Genomic DNA, 14,804 nt, shown 5'->3' with positions numbered 1-14,804 from the left:
CATTTCTTTTTTTTGGCCTGACGTAAGAATGCAGTCCCTACACAGTATTAATAGAATGCAACACACAAGAAATTCACTCAACTGCTTTTATTGTCATTCAAAGGAAACGTTCTAAAAACAATATTCTCTATACAGCACAGCATCAACTGTGGACAATGGTTTGAAGTATTTAATTTAAAAAAATTAACCAAGAGTTGATCAATCAAGTGCTTTTACCAATTTAAAACAAATGTTATGCAAGCTGCAAAATTCCCTAATTAGGTCAGACCAGTGCCTGCTTCTGAAAACCTCCAGCCATCTATAAATAAAGTGGACTGAAAACATGAGTTTCAGCAAAACTATACCCCTCAGATGGACAGACAGTAAACAAGTTATGTACAAAGTCCACTAGCATATTTACACACCAGAAACTTCAAAAGATATCATGAAGAATAAACCATAAACTGCCACCACTAATTTATGGTAGATGATTACTTAAATGTCAGTACAGTATTTGAATTAAAATAGTATTTACTTTCCTCTGCAAATATATATTAAAACTATTTAAGACATGAAATACACAGTATGGCTGAATTTGGAAAACCAAAACTTACAGCACATCCTTAAAAACCAAAAACCGTTAATGCTGTTTTTCATAATTCAACTCATAATTATAACTCATAATGATCACAATCATGGGCACAACAAATGTTTGCATTCACAGATGATGTACCTGTCCATTTGTTCTGCTACAGAACTTGAATAAATCCTCAATTTAAAATCAAAACTAACTTTGATCAAAACCTAAAAAAAACAAAAAGGACAAATTATAAATGTTTTACAAAGCTGTACACAGTTGTCCTCAATAAATCCAGCCAAGTGCTGTTTAAAGTGAAGTATGCATGTTATGTTAAAAAAAAATCCACATCAGACTGTGACACTATTTACACCAATCTTATACAGCAAAATGCAAGCCTGCATGCCTCCCGATCACTCCGCCCCCTGGTGGTGGAGAGGCAGAGGCGCGGGCTCATGTCTATAGTGTGTTGTCGTCTTTGCTGAAGGGCTGTGTGGATCCTGGCTTCACCCAGGAGAGGCCTGACACCTGCAGCCCCTTGTGGTGATCCTCAGGCCGTCTCTAGGCAACAACAGAATGTCACACAACAGACCTAATCACTCCACTCCTGGGTGACGGCGAATAAAATCAACTTGTCTTATGGGAGCATTATCTTTACTTATTTTCCTTGCTTTCAACACTGCCAGCAACCCTCCCCTCTACAGCAGCCAGCATACAAAAGAAACCCATGAGACTATTACCCTCCTTTGAGGTAAACTGATCCCTGGAATGGGTCAAATTCAAACCTGTTCTGAGAAGCCAGCTTCGCGATACACCTGCAGTAAAAATGCATCCAAATCGAGCGGAGAACAAATTTCAAGTACTCACTTTGTGCATGAACATCCTCCCTCGCACCTCTTCGTGCACAGAGGGGTTCCATGGGGAGAAGCTGTACCGACAAAGGGTTTTTTTTAATCGAAACGAGGGCAAACAGTAAGATGGCAAATAACTTGAGCCAAGTGTGTGGTTTTTGTCAAGATAAAAACCAGCAATTTCACCCATTATTTAAAAATATTAAAGCCAACTAGATGAAGATGAAAATTCACCCCTTCGCAAGACTTTGATTACACAGTTTTAACGCTTTTCAAATGCTGGAATATACTGAAGCATTTTTTATACGAGAAAGGAAATTTTGAGATATAAGCTCAATATATACTGATGGAAAAAAGAAACAACATTTCCTAGAATGAGAATACTAGTTATAGCTTATGTACTTTCACAAAAAGTTGTCAATTTGCTTTAAGCCCTCTGACAAGCAATACAACTTGTGCAGTGAGGCATTGCAACTTGCCAATCACACGAAAGCTCGTTAGGTGCACTTTTACCCAACGAGGTCCAGGTGGAACAAAGCCTGATCAGGTCACCTTTAAAAAGGCCTTAATTCAAAGCTTAGGTCACTGCAAGAAAAAGGCCACACTTAGTCAGTTTTCTGTGCCGCGAATGTCACCAGAAGCAAGGGAGAGGGCCATTGACATGCTGCAGGCAGGCATGTAATGTGCCAGCGTTGCCAGACACTACGGAGTAAGACGCTCCACTGTGTCTGACTGCAGAGAAGGTTTCAGCAGACCAGCAGGACAGATGACCGTCCAAGATCCGGTTGCCCATGAGTGACCACACCAGAGCAGGACTGACACATCAGACTGGTCCATATGAGATCGTTTCAGATCTGCCATCAGTACTGCTGCTGAAACTGCTGGCAGACACAATACCCTCATCAGCGACAGGGCAGTGAAGCTCCATGCTGCTGGCCTTAGAGCAAGGTGATCTGTCAGAGCCCCTCTGCTCACACCTCCTAGACATCACACCCAACTGGCTTGGGCCAGACAGAGGCTGCGATGGACTCGTCAGCAGTGGCATCAGGTCCTCTTCATGGATGAGTCACTCTTGAGCCTGTTCCATGCAGACCGGAGGGGGAGGAGGAGGAGGAGGAGGAGGAGGTGCTGCATTTCTTTCCCCCCCCCATCAGTATAAATTAATAGATAAAAAAATGGCAAAGTAGCAAAATTTGGAGTAGTGCATACTATTAGAAATTCTACAGAACCACCAATTTATGTTAATGTTTGCTTTACAAACACTTCGATTAGAGAAGGATATCCCAGATTTATGCCCCCGGAGGGTGATTAAATCCAGAGCTAAAGTCTACAGCTTTCGGAACAAAAAAGAAGCACCGTTTACTGACCTTATTGCAAACGGGTCGTCTATTTTCGGCTGGTCGAAAAGATGGCTGTTGCATAATTTCACACTTTCCACCACTTTGCTTTTAAAGAGCTGAATATCTTTCTCGTACCTACAAAGACACATGCAGAAGACATCAGAACAGGTTACATGCACACCTTACATGCCCTGCCTGAAGTGCCTCACTATTGCTAATGTGTGTGAACTGCTCACGAATCCAGATCGTACTGACAGATGAAGAGGCTCCAGGCCCTCATTGACTTGCAGGGTATTTTTGTATCAAATGCAACCGATGCCTCCCAGATGGTGCACTCAGTCAGTGCCAGAGGCACAGCAATAGCTGTGTAAGCTTTCTTTAAACAAAGCTCCCTCACGACAGGCTGCACAGTCTGACAGAGGGCATGACTGTCCCATCACATCACCTTTTATCTCCCACAAGCCAAACAACCATCAACAAGGAAAACCTCTACATAACCCAGCAAGCCGGCTCATTTGGATACGTTTGCCTAGATAGCCAAATTTCAGCTGATACTACCAATCGATATCCTCACTGCAACGGCCAAGCTGGTCATGGACTTTCTTCTTTCAGACAGCTTGTCAATTCAACACACCCACCAGGATCCAGGGCTGAAGTCACAATTGGCACCCTGTTTTACCCCCCCCCGCACATCCCAGGAAGGGCACCCCTGGCTGGCTGGCTGAGGAAGCCAGAAGATGCTGCAGAGACTCACAGGACTGCAGCTTCGGGGTTGAGCGGCTCCAGGGTCTGGATCTTGTAGAAGACAGTGCGTGCGTACATCAGCACCTGCCAGATGTGATTGTGGTTCCGCCTGCAGAGGAACACACAGAACAGAGCAGGGGATGAGCTGGGGAGAGGCGTTTCATGGGAGAAATAAGGGTATTGGTTTCCACACCACAGCAGAGTATCTTATCCTAAACCTTTCTTGTGTAAAACAAATAAAAAACCCACATGATCTTAGTTTCAAATGCACTTCCACGTTTCAAATGCCCTCTGGTTTGTGTTCACAGTTCAGTTAAACAATATTTATCGTTGGACTAACACATGATGACAGCATCGGCTCCATACTGCCTGCATTCTTCAGGCCATATGAAAAATATAATAATCTTACATAATGTGTACATGATATTATAATATGGCAAACACCCAACAAGATTTCCTGTTCTTGCTGAACTTCACACTGCTGATTAATTAAATTTGTTGGTTTGCTGGAAATAATGTAACTTATCATAAACATTCAACTTTGCTCTCCATTACTAAATAGTAATACTTATATCAGTGCAGGTCTGCCACTGAGAAAATAAAGGATTTCAGATAAGATCTTCGAAGTAGGCAATGTTGAGGATGCATAAATCAGCGAAGAAGTAGGGCAACTGACTGACCTCCACTTTGTGAAAGCTCTCTTCACGTCCAGCTCCCCTGAGACAGGATCCACTAAAGGATTAAAGACTGGAATATCGAAGACCACCCTCTGGAACAGACAGACAGGACAGGGTCGGAGATGCAGTCACTCGACTGCATGTGACTGCGCAGACATGCCCTTGAAAGGGAACTGCAGCCCCAGTTTCTCAGACCGGTTATTAACTCCCAGTAACAAAATAAATTCATTGACGATAAACATTTCACAAATTTCGAATCAAGCATGAAATCATGAACTTTGTGACAGGACGGCAAGTCGCCATGTTGTCTCCAACTCGCATTCAAGTTCCCATGAATTGCGACGAGATGCAGCCCTTCCTGCTCACTAGTCACAATAATGACTAACATGATGTACGAATGTATAAATACAAGTTGTGCAGCAGACATTTCACCGCAGAAATGTTCCAATGTGATCCGCATGCAGTATTTGTAGGTAAAACCCTCTTGAAATCAAAAACAATATTTCTATTAGATTAAAAGAGATGTATTCACAAGCTGCTTGTTTACAATGTAATAGGGCCACAACACGCCACCAGAAGCTTTGGTGTCTAGTTCTGAATTGCAGAATATGGCGCTGCCCACACCTGGAAATTTAGTCTACTTTGTGATGTACACTGTTTGAAGGGTTTACAAGTTATTCTTAAAACCTAAATTTTACTTTTATTGTGGTTTAAAATGCACTCATCAATGCTGATTCTTTCCTATCCCGAAATATAAAAATAGCATTGCAGTTCCCCTTTAATTTTGAGCAATCAATTACAGAATCCTGCTTTGAATTTTCTTTCTCCATGGATATTTACTCCACGTGAAGGAGAAGCTTCTGCTTGGATTTGGGGCACAGAGACAGAGGACCTCCATCAACTGTACAGAGCAAAAATGTTAAATCACTTACAGGACAATCTCCATCGGGGTAGTTGTCTGGGATGTACACCGTGAATTTGAAAACTCCGTCCTGGTACAGGCCATGCCTTATGAAAATAACTCCAAACCACACTGAAAAAAAAAGGTTGTTTTTTTTAAAAACCAAATAAAGCCATTTCTCTTTGCATGGTTATTAGAAAGAAATTAATATAAAAAGCTCTTACTCAATGCTGATCTGTAGGATGGCTGCACATATATCCCAGGGAGTTTCTGCTTTATCACCAGAGTGCTTCAGACCATGACAAGAAACAATGCGTTATCGATCTACATCCCTAAACGCAACAGGTGCGCACTTAACTGCGGACAGAGCTGATCAACACTTTGTTAAAAAGTACACACTTGCTATAGAAATCACCAGGGTACACTGTCACCCTAAGAATTAGGAGCACAAAAGGACAGCAGCTGCAGTAACCCGAGCCATTACCAACTTTAATCTGCTACTAAGTTTACAACCACAGATGTTCACGTAGGGCCAGAACAGCAGGCTTACAGACCTGATGGTACCAAACGGCTAAACAGAGACAAATCCAGGGCTGTGTTCTGCCTGGCTCTTCAATAAGCAGACCTGTGGAGTTGTTCCAGCCAAACTGTTACACCACTGAACCCTTAATAATAGGATTCTTTTGAACTTTTTTCAGCTCTTAGATATGTTAAGAGTCCCCCCTTTTAGCTACAGGAGGGTTTCGACACCTGGGAGCTTCACATTCGCGAATTCGCTTTGTCACAATTCTGTCTGGCCGACAGGAGTCTTCTATGGAAGAGCAGTGTGGGGTGAAACCGAGCTGAAAGTTAACCACAACTTTCAAATGACCTGCGCGACAGACTCGACGGGCGAGAGGAATCTAGCTGGTGAGTGAACCTCTCCTCTGCCCAAGTACCCACTACCCAGCATCCAAATGTTAACGGGGTCTTGCTTCTGTACTGTAACAAACGCTCAGTGCTGCGTTGACAGTGGGGGGGGGGATGACAGACAGGAGGCAACTTTACAGGTTCTCGGACAGTTTTACTGCCCGTTTCATCACAGTGTGGTGTGATCATCACAGGACAGAGAGAGAACGTCGAGGCTTCACGCAGAGAAGTTTATTTTAGCTGATTAGTATAGGCTTGTGATTACCATTTCTTTTACTTGATCAATGTTGTTAAATTAAGTTAAAGCTGATGCACTAGAACTTTAATTATAATATGAAGGAGGAATACTTATGTCTTTTAACCATACAGACTATGCTTAATGTACCGCAGTTAAAAGGTATAGGGCTGGACGTATAGAGCAAAAGGAGAAACGGAGACAAATAATGGTTTCTGAAAACTCAAGTGAAAACTGTCAAGTACAGTGATAGCAGTTTTCTAAACTGAAAAGTGTAAATAGCAGTATTTCGTGTAAGAATAAAAAAAATGTATATTAGTGAACTTGGCTATTCTCAATGCTTTTATGCACCCAACTCTTGTGAATGTCGAGTCCCTTCTGTACATTATGTCACAAATAAAATCCCAAACTCCCGAGTTGAAAACACATTTGCAAATATTCCAAGCAGGCAACTTCTTAACTCCACTGAGGCTTCAAGGAGGCAGCGAAGCTCAGCTGGACCGAGACCCAGCAGGCGTGTGGCCCCCAGCTCCAAAGCACCATGACCCTGTGCTTCATCCATCCTCAGGAGCAATTTCTGTGCTGCATTCCCCCCAGTTCACACAAGCGCACTTATCACAGGACGACGCGTGCGCACGCGCAGGGAGTTTAAACAGCCGTCTGACTTACAACTCTGCAAGCAGAGAGTACTCCAAATAGAAGGGCCCGTAAGAAGCGTGCGTGCCATTGGAGGCCTGCGAGGACGCGGCGGGCGAGACGGGCTTGGTGATGGGGACGGCGTTTTTCGGAATGGAGGGCAGCTGCTTCTTCCCGTAGGGGGCTCGCGTGGGGCTGACTCTCTGCTCTACCGGACCACTCTTCTCCTCGCCGTCGGCCCTCTGTCAGGGATTCAGAAAGGGCAGAGTCAGCGAGTTCTGCCAGAGGATTAGAGGGGTTAATTTCACCTTCTGAAATGAAACAAAAAAAAGGACCAGAGCTCCATTTCAGTATTTTAGTGATCTGTAATTTCATCAGCATGATCATTCCTTATGAAATGTAGTTTTTTTTTTCCCCCCCCTCTAAGCTGGACCAGTGTCAACTCAAAACGTTCTCAAACAATTGCTCCAGGGATGATGCTGTGGTTATGAGAAACTTTATGGAGACTTTTATAGAAAATGGGTAAATGCCTTCTTTCTGAACTGCATACTGGAAATACAATGGCTCGATATGACTGAAAATTTTGTTCCTCTTGCAATGATCAACTTCTTGCATTGCGTTTTCTTTAATAGTACTAAGTACACTCACTCTTTTCTGACTTGCTGTTGCAATGTTGGTTTTTGTGCTTTTTTAAATGATTTAAAGAGAATACCATGTGTAAAAAAATCTCCTACGCTGTTTTCTTGTTCATAATTATAAATCTCATCAATACAAAAGAAAAACAATGAGAGTCGACAGTTCTTTGGGTCTGACTGGCAGAATATACACTACAGTCTACGGTCCCTTCCTGGAGACCCAAGACATCTGTTTCCCACACTCCGGAAAGGAAGAGGAAGGATGGCCAGCTCTTTCTACTGCAAGGGGACCCTGGGCCGCACAAGCACTCCAGAGGGAGTTGATTTGGGATCAGCTCTTTTCCGCACAGCCTCCATGTTCTCACAGACACAGCCTGCAGTCAAAACTGTTCAACCAAATCAGACCTGGCAGATCAACAACTTTCCTCTGCATTTCGGAACGCATTCAGGACAGCGGGATCAGGCTGCAACACAGTGGAGTTCAACACTTTTTCCTCCTCTAGAAATGTAGCACACAGGTAGATGCATTGTATTCGCACAACTCTATACCCTCAGCACCAGATGAAGACTGCTCCAGGTCCACCCCGTCACAAACACACTCCAGACGCAGCCCGTACTTACCCACAAATATTTAAGGAGTGTCCCAAGAGAGAGCAATTTCAGGTGAATGCGACCGATATCCTTCTGGATACCTCTGGAATGCCACTGAATTCTTGACTACTTCTGCTTAATGGATATTCTACAGTTATGATTCATCATCAGATATGACGTCTTTTGTCAGTGGATCACACTACTGCTCAAAAGAATATATTTTACAAGGTGGGGCTGAGACTGCCTGAAAATAACTTGGCGCTACTTGTTTACAGAAACTGTGCTTATGGACTGACGCACTGCTAAATTACAATAGCTGGTGCAAAACCGGTGGCAGTCTGGGCAAGTGCTTTTTTTTTCTGTTGACACAATTAATCCAAAAGCCTCTTGTTTTCCTGCAAGCTCCGATATTGTTTTGTTGTAATGTTTTGTATTGTTTGTGTGTTTATTAAAGTCTGTCAAGATTTCCTTAGGTTAAGAAAATGCACTGTAACAAAAAGAACGTTGAGAATCTGAATCGTTGCTTTAGCTAAGCCCTTCAGAGTTTATCCATGCAAACATTCTCTCAGGTGTAGTCACAACACAGATTTATCTACAGAAACATGTTTCGTTTCTTCTTTCTGGTCCCCCACACCAAGGATCTTTTATATAACAGTGGGTTTAAATTTTTAAAAAGTCAGAATTTCTCTTAAGGGGCTGAAAAGATATCAAACAGTAAGGAGTTTAAGCAAAGAAGCTCTCCAGCGACACTGCTTTTAAAACAAAACCCAACAACTGAAACCATAAACGGTGTACAGATAAAAGTAGACTGACATGAGCCTTCCAGTAATCATCATCACTTGTATATTCCAGGTTGGCTACATCTTCCTGATTATTACTGACTGCATTTTGTGCTGAGGAGTCTCATTTTTGCAGACCCATGCTTTTTCAAACCCTTTAGGCAGATCTGAATCAGGGAACCTGCATCCCAGTAAACTTGATGAGGTTTTTCAGGTAGTAAAATTGTAAGGAGTGCCCTGACACTACAGGGTAGTGAAACTGTCCTAGCTCTTCTGTCATGCTCAGTTTCACATTCCCCGTCTTCTCCAAGGCTGTGAAATGACTGCACTTCAGGTAAACAGGTGTGGCTCAGGCTGAGGAAGAAGATATCCTGTTTCTGGCTTTGAAAAATATAAATAATTCTGGTCCTGCCGTGTTGACTTAAGCCAACAAACATCCCAAACTCTGCGATAACAATCCTTCACTGTTTAAAGCATTAGAAGCTCTGCATTCTTAAGCCATTATAAATATGCATGATTCCAGATGACCTAGATTCCTGCAATACCATATGATAAGGTTCACAGTAACATCTGTGAAATTCCTGTCATACTTGTGGAGGGAATGAGGACAAATTAAGAGGAGAAAACTAAAATACCCTAAAATGTGTTATCAAAGTACCCTAAAAGTTATCAAGACATTTGTGTTCCAGATTTTTGTGAATTATTGGTTTAAGTAGCAGCTGATTTCACCCAGAACTACAGGATCTGTACCCTAAATTAACTTGGGGTTAGGGACCATCAGTACCCTACTAGCATCTTCTGCGACAGCCAGAGACAAGACGGGTTTAAAAAAAAAAAATTAATCACCAGAAATCCAGATGGCAGACAGGCCTTTGCTACAGGGCATTACGGTGAACAATGCCTGTAAACTCCTTGGATTCCCCTGATGAGACACTGAACGCAGGGGTGGGTGAAAGCAATGCTGCCGAAGCAGATGCTGATGGACACCTAGTCTCTGCAAGTCCTTCTCAAGATCGCGGTGGACTAACTCGAGCTGTCTTGAAGGCCCAGTGTCATCTTGCTTTTCTTACCCCCAAACACTTGCTATTAGGTTGTCTAATTGTTTAACTGCATCACTGGAGTACTTAAAGTAGTACTGAGATTTATTTTTATTACCTTTCGTGAATTGAATGTTTTATTTAATCAGTGGTAAAGAAACCTCTTAGTCTAATGTACACAATAATTAGGTTCATTGCTTAACTGGCTCACACCGAGTCTGGAACTGGGTGTTGGGTTGGACCGTGATCAGACACCGCAATCCAGGAGCTGTACTGCAGCAGCAGCACTGCCTTCGCCTGTACGCCTTGCCTACCTTGCGTCCAGTACTTGCAGACATGCTCCAGAAGGGATTCATCACACGGAGGGGAAAGTACGGCTTCTCTGCTTCCCCCGCTGCTGCCTCACATCCGCCTCCTTCGCTGGGAGCTCGCTATCTGAGCCCAGTCCTCCGCGGAGCACCACGCACCTCCAGCGCGGCGACAGCTGCAGAGACGCCGGCGAGCCGATCTGTTGACAAGCCCAGAGACTGCCGGTGACCCGTCTGAGTGCTTGTCGGTATTCACTCTGCCTCGCCGACAGCACCAAGGGGTAGAGTAAGGCAGTAATTCATGAGGAAACGGGAGCTGGAGCTGGGGCACCCGACAGAAATGTCATTAAATGGGTTTCATGAATCTGGAAAGCCTTAACTTGTCCAACTAGTCAAAATATCTAAACTATTACCTAGGGGCTGTTCTGCAGTAGGCCTTGTCAACACGGAGTGGAAATGCACAGGTAAGGTATAAACAGGGATCGAAGTTCATTAGACACACGTGTAACCAGATCACACTCGGAGCAAACATTTAACCTTTGTGTGGTGAGCGATTATGATCATCCACACAGACGCTTACTGGAGCTTCCCAGATCATAGGCTCTGGATGAAAACAAAAGTGTTGTAACTGCAAAAAATGAACCCATCATCTTCTTGCATCCCCGCATAATTAAAAACCTGAGACGCCAGGGAAAAGCAACCGCATTTTAAATGTATCGCTATTTTAAAAAAAATCTGGCGCACACAACAGTCTACGATTTGATAGGTCCCATGTCATGAGACCGCATGAAGGATTTTTTTTTCTTTTTAGAAGCGGCAGAGTGCGAAGTGAGAGAGATAAAATACACGAAATGAGCAGGAAACATCAAGGCATTTTCCAGCATCAATATCCGCTGTCAGTCCTAGTCAGCAACATTCCTGCGTTGTTTGCAGTAATCACAGAAAACGCACACATAAATCCTACAGAAAATTGAGAATTTATAGATCTACTATACCAAGTTCTGTTACAGTGTTATAGTTATACGTTAATACGATCTGAATATTCATGCATTCACATAGTAAGAAAACCAAATATTAGACTATCTAGTCCTAAACACCCCAGACAGGTGAACAGCACCCTCAGGGTTAAAACCGTGCAGCGCAAACCAAAAACAAATAAAATGGAAAAGGTTGGACAGACACGTCTAGGCAAAAAAAAGAAGACAGTTGTTAACAAACACCGAGGCCCACCTCAGTATCGCCACAGCCCTAAATCCCCGATTTCGCCCAAACGAGAAGTGCTTTCTCCCTGCCAGACACAAATACCGCAACCAGCTCTCAACCGATCTTGACTACACAGCACCGCCCACATCCCCACACGAGAAGAATAATTGGCTGATATAAGACACATGGGCGAGCGCAGTTATCCGTGATTCGCTAAGGAGGCATCAATCACACATCGCCGCTACCATTAGGGGTGGTCGAGTTTAAATACTATTTAGTCGGAAGAGGTTTAGCCTGGCTGACCCTCCGGATTTAGAATCAAGCCACCCCGGTTCAGACAAAAATACAATGCGTTGTGCAGCACGGTTATTTTCACAAGAACGCCCTTCTAAGAACCAGAATCAAATACTTGAATCTCCTCGGTTCCCATGTAAAGCGACACGAACACAGTATCCGAAACGTTGTTTTTTAAAATCCCCAGTTAATGGTCTTACCTTCTATTCCGCAGTTTAAGTAATCCTCACTGCGTTAGACCTAGAAGATACTGCATCTAAAACGAACGTGGAAGTGTTGCTTTCTTCTTAATGGCGTATAAAATCACTCTAGTTTTTAATCTTCTGTGGCTTGTCGGACATTTTTAACGCCACCAACAAGAACCCTCCCCTCAAAACCTGAATAACAGCAGAGGAATAACACAGGCTGGCTTTATATGACAGAACCGCATTCAAAATTCAATATGGCTTCTTCGCTTCGGCAGTTCACGGCACGATTCGTTCATTTCCGGCGTCTTCTGGGTTGAACACTCATCATTGAGCCCGGGTTTTGACATAGCTCATATTAAATAATGCTATATGCACAATGTTCCATCACTGTAAATCACAATTACCTTTATTTCCTGTTTTAAGACTGATTTGTGTTCTGTTTTATTGTATAGTACTCTCTGAAACGATTTGAGGATGTTTGAATTGAAAGGTGCTATATAAACAGTGTTTGTGCTTGTCTTTTTTTCATCACACGATAATGATAAGGAGGTGCTCCAAGCTGCTTTCTTTCCAAGGCTCATCAAGTTTCACACTCCTCTCACAACAATTGAGAAAGAGCTGTCATAAATCACTTTTTCAAATCAAGCTCACATTCCCTGCTGGTTTTCTCTACAGGTCACTAGCATCTACAGACAGGAAACTCTCGTGATGCTTATTCTTCCAGGTATTCTTTGTCGGTACATTAGTCTTTATCCTTTGTATTAACAGTAGAGTCTTCCAGGTCTTCTTAATGGCATGGAAGAATATAATATAGCTTCTATGGTATAAGGTTACAGTAAAGGTAGTAAACAAGTGAATTACTGAAATGATTACCCATCTCATCCACCTCTGATGTGCAGCACCCACCTGGGAGATGTGTGGCAGACATTCTGCGTCACTGGCGAAGAAATTCATCCACAAGTGGAATGAAGGAGAATCCGTAGGAAGGACCGACTGTACAAGCCTGGAGTGGGATCTAGCCCGGACACCAGGGTTAATACCCCCGTTCTTTCGAAAACGTGCTGTGGAATTTGTAATGGCAAAGTCGTCAGAACTTGAAATGCTTTGGATTACTGACTCAGCCATAGCACAGCACCTCTTTCTTCTACAGCATTGTCCCTGGTCACCATGCTGACACAGGGGTTCAGAAATTCTGGGCAAGAGGAAAGGGCGCCACCTACTGGTCCACTAACACCGCCAGCAGCAGCAGCCTCCTTTCTTTAGAGGTCTCTCATCCCAGTACTGTCCAGGCCTATCTTGCTCAGCTTCTAATGTCTGGCTATAAGATGGTAGTACTTAATAAATATTAAAATTAGTGTACTATTCAAATACTTTTATGGAAATTTTATTCATTTAGTTTAGTGTACAATTTTGTTCTCATCTGTAGTATAAATGATGACTTTTATACAAAAAGGTCTTTTTTTTTAAACAAAGTAGCTCATTGGTAGTGGTATAACCTACAAGTTTTTTTGCTGCAAAGTCTTAGTGTGAGACAGCAAGGTCTCTTTCCCCTCACAGCAATAAAAAGAGCTAGTAAAAAGACATATCGCTTTAACTAGCATATTTATGAGTACAGTGTGTAAGATCAGATGACTGGAATGAGTTTGATGTTTCAGCTCTGGTCAGAACATTAAGGAAAGGTCATTTTCAGGTCCACCAATAAGTTTGTTGGCTGCCGCAGGTACTTTTCTGCAGCTAAGCTCTTTAGTAGGGTAGTATGATAAATGATCGATTTCATGACAATTAAACTCTGTAATTATTCTGAATAAATCTAATTTAACGCTTCGCTGCTGAAATTAATTGGAGAAAATGACATTGTCCAGCTTTGAATGTAGAACCTAATTATCGACTTCATTATTACTCTATTATGTGAATCTATTTTGTTTCCACTACACTTCATTGATGAAGACAATTTGCATCTAGTTCTTATTGTTGCACATTTGTAAATATCTCTAAATATGACATCACAAGGTCACTGACTTCATCTGGAAATATCCATGAGAACCTCTAATCAGGCCACTTTTAGAAATATTTAAATACATTTTATTTACAAAAGCAGGGTTTTGAGTGAAAATAGATCATTTGTAATACTATGTATGACAAGCCACAAAATTATACACATTGTATAGCTAACAACAATTTGTTGAAGTTGATATTAACAAACCCACAAAAAAAGTCAGCTTTTTTTTCCCTCGGCCACATTAAATCCTATTATCAAGAACATTATTTTAGACACATAAAGACAATTATAAAAAGAGTTAGAGCTTAATCTTCATAATGGCTAGCCGTTATTTAAAAAGTAATAGTATTGCAGTGTCCAACTTTTAATATGCTGCTTCTTAATGAATCTGTTTAATATTCATTGGTAATTTCCTTGCGTTTGTCTCATTCCCTAGTGATAATGCCGTACAGGCTTTTTTAAAGAGGCAGGCGTCGTCTTGAGGCGGTGGAGACAGGAGAGTGCTGCATTCGTTTTGAGGAATCAGGCTAAACTTCACAAGCCTATCATCTCTTCACCTGTCTACTCCTGGATGTTACAGCAATCAGTCAGAGATCAATTCATCATCACCTGCCTCTGCCCTTGTTGTATGTAAGCAGGTGTGTTCATAGTGATTACAGTTACTCCAGTGATATTTGTCCTCTGTCTTTTTCTTTTCATGCGATTAAATCCTCTATCTTAATCTCCACTAGCTATTCACAGCTTTAGGCTAAAAATACAACTATAGACCTCTGTTTGATCACAGCAAATCTGTAAATCCATACATGATGATGATCTTACCATTCGTTTCTACTAATGCGGAACAAATAAAGAATAATTCAGCACTGTAATGTAAAACGAAAGCAGACACACACCTGAAGAAGGCTTCACAGCCTTCTGTCT

At 42.3% G+C, this 14,804-nt stretch overlaps 1 protein-coding gene across 2 annotated transcripts; it reads right to left on the bottom strand.

Annotated features, from left to right (window-relative positions):
* Nucleotides 1–72: 72 nt before the first annotated feature.
* On the bottom strand, nt 73–12,149 carry aktip (akt interacting protein). Of its 2 annotated transcripts, none has more exons than XM_088938779.1 (10): nt 11,897–12,149; nt 10,206–10,399; nt 6,883–7,091; nt 5,294–5,358; nt 5,101–5,201; nt 4,172–4,260; nt 3,502–3,600; nt 2,775–2,882; nt 1,424–1,484; nt 73–1,117 (listed from the first exon to the last, which is right to left on the bottom strand). In XM_088938779.1, exons 2-10 carry the CDS (start codon nt 10,245–10,247, stop codon nt 1,016–1,018), a joined length of 876 nt encoding a protein of 291 aa, XP_088794905.1. In that variant the 5' UTR covers nt 10,248–10,399; nt 11,897–12,149; the 3' UTR covers nt 73–1,015. The 2 variants fall into 2 exon arrangements, with proteins under 2 accessions (XP_088794905.1, XP_088794904.1); XM_088938778.1 differs by lacking the exon at nt 11,897–12,149 and adding an exon at nt 11,430–11,538.
* Nucleotides 12,150–14,804: the final 2,655 nt, after the last annotated feature.

Source organism: Atractosteus spatula, chromosome 21 (assembly GCF_055471065.1).
Source record: "Atractosteus spatula isolate fAtrSpa1 chromosome 21, fAtrSpa1.hap1, whole genome shotgun sequence".
Taxonomy (NCBI): Eukaryota; Metazoa; Chordata; class Actinopteri; order Semionotiformes; family Lepisosteidae; genus Atractosteus; species Atractosteus spatula.
This window is presented reverse-complemented; position numbering and strand designations above follow the sequence as displayed.

Coding starts and splice junctions, on each gene's coding strand:
- aktip (XM_088938779.1), bottom strand. CDS start 10,247: ATGAATCCCTTCTGGAGCATGTCTGCAAGTACTGGACGCAAG. Junction 5,359..6,882: donor TACTCTCTGCTTGCAGAGTT/GTAAGTCAGACG, acceptor CATGGTCTGAAG/CACTCTGGTGATAAAGCAGA. Junction 2,883..3,501: donor AACCCCGAAGCTGCAGTCCT/GTGAGTCTCTGC, acceptor GTGTCTTTGTAG/GTACGAGAAAGATATTCAGC.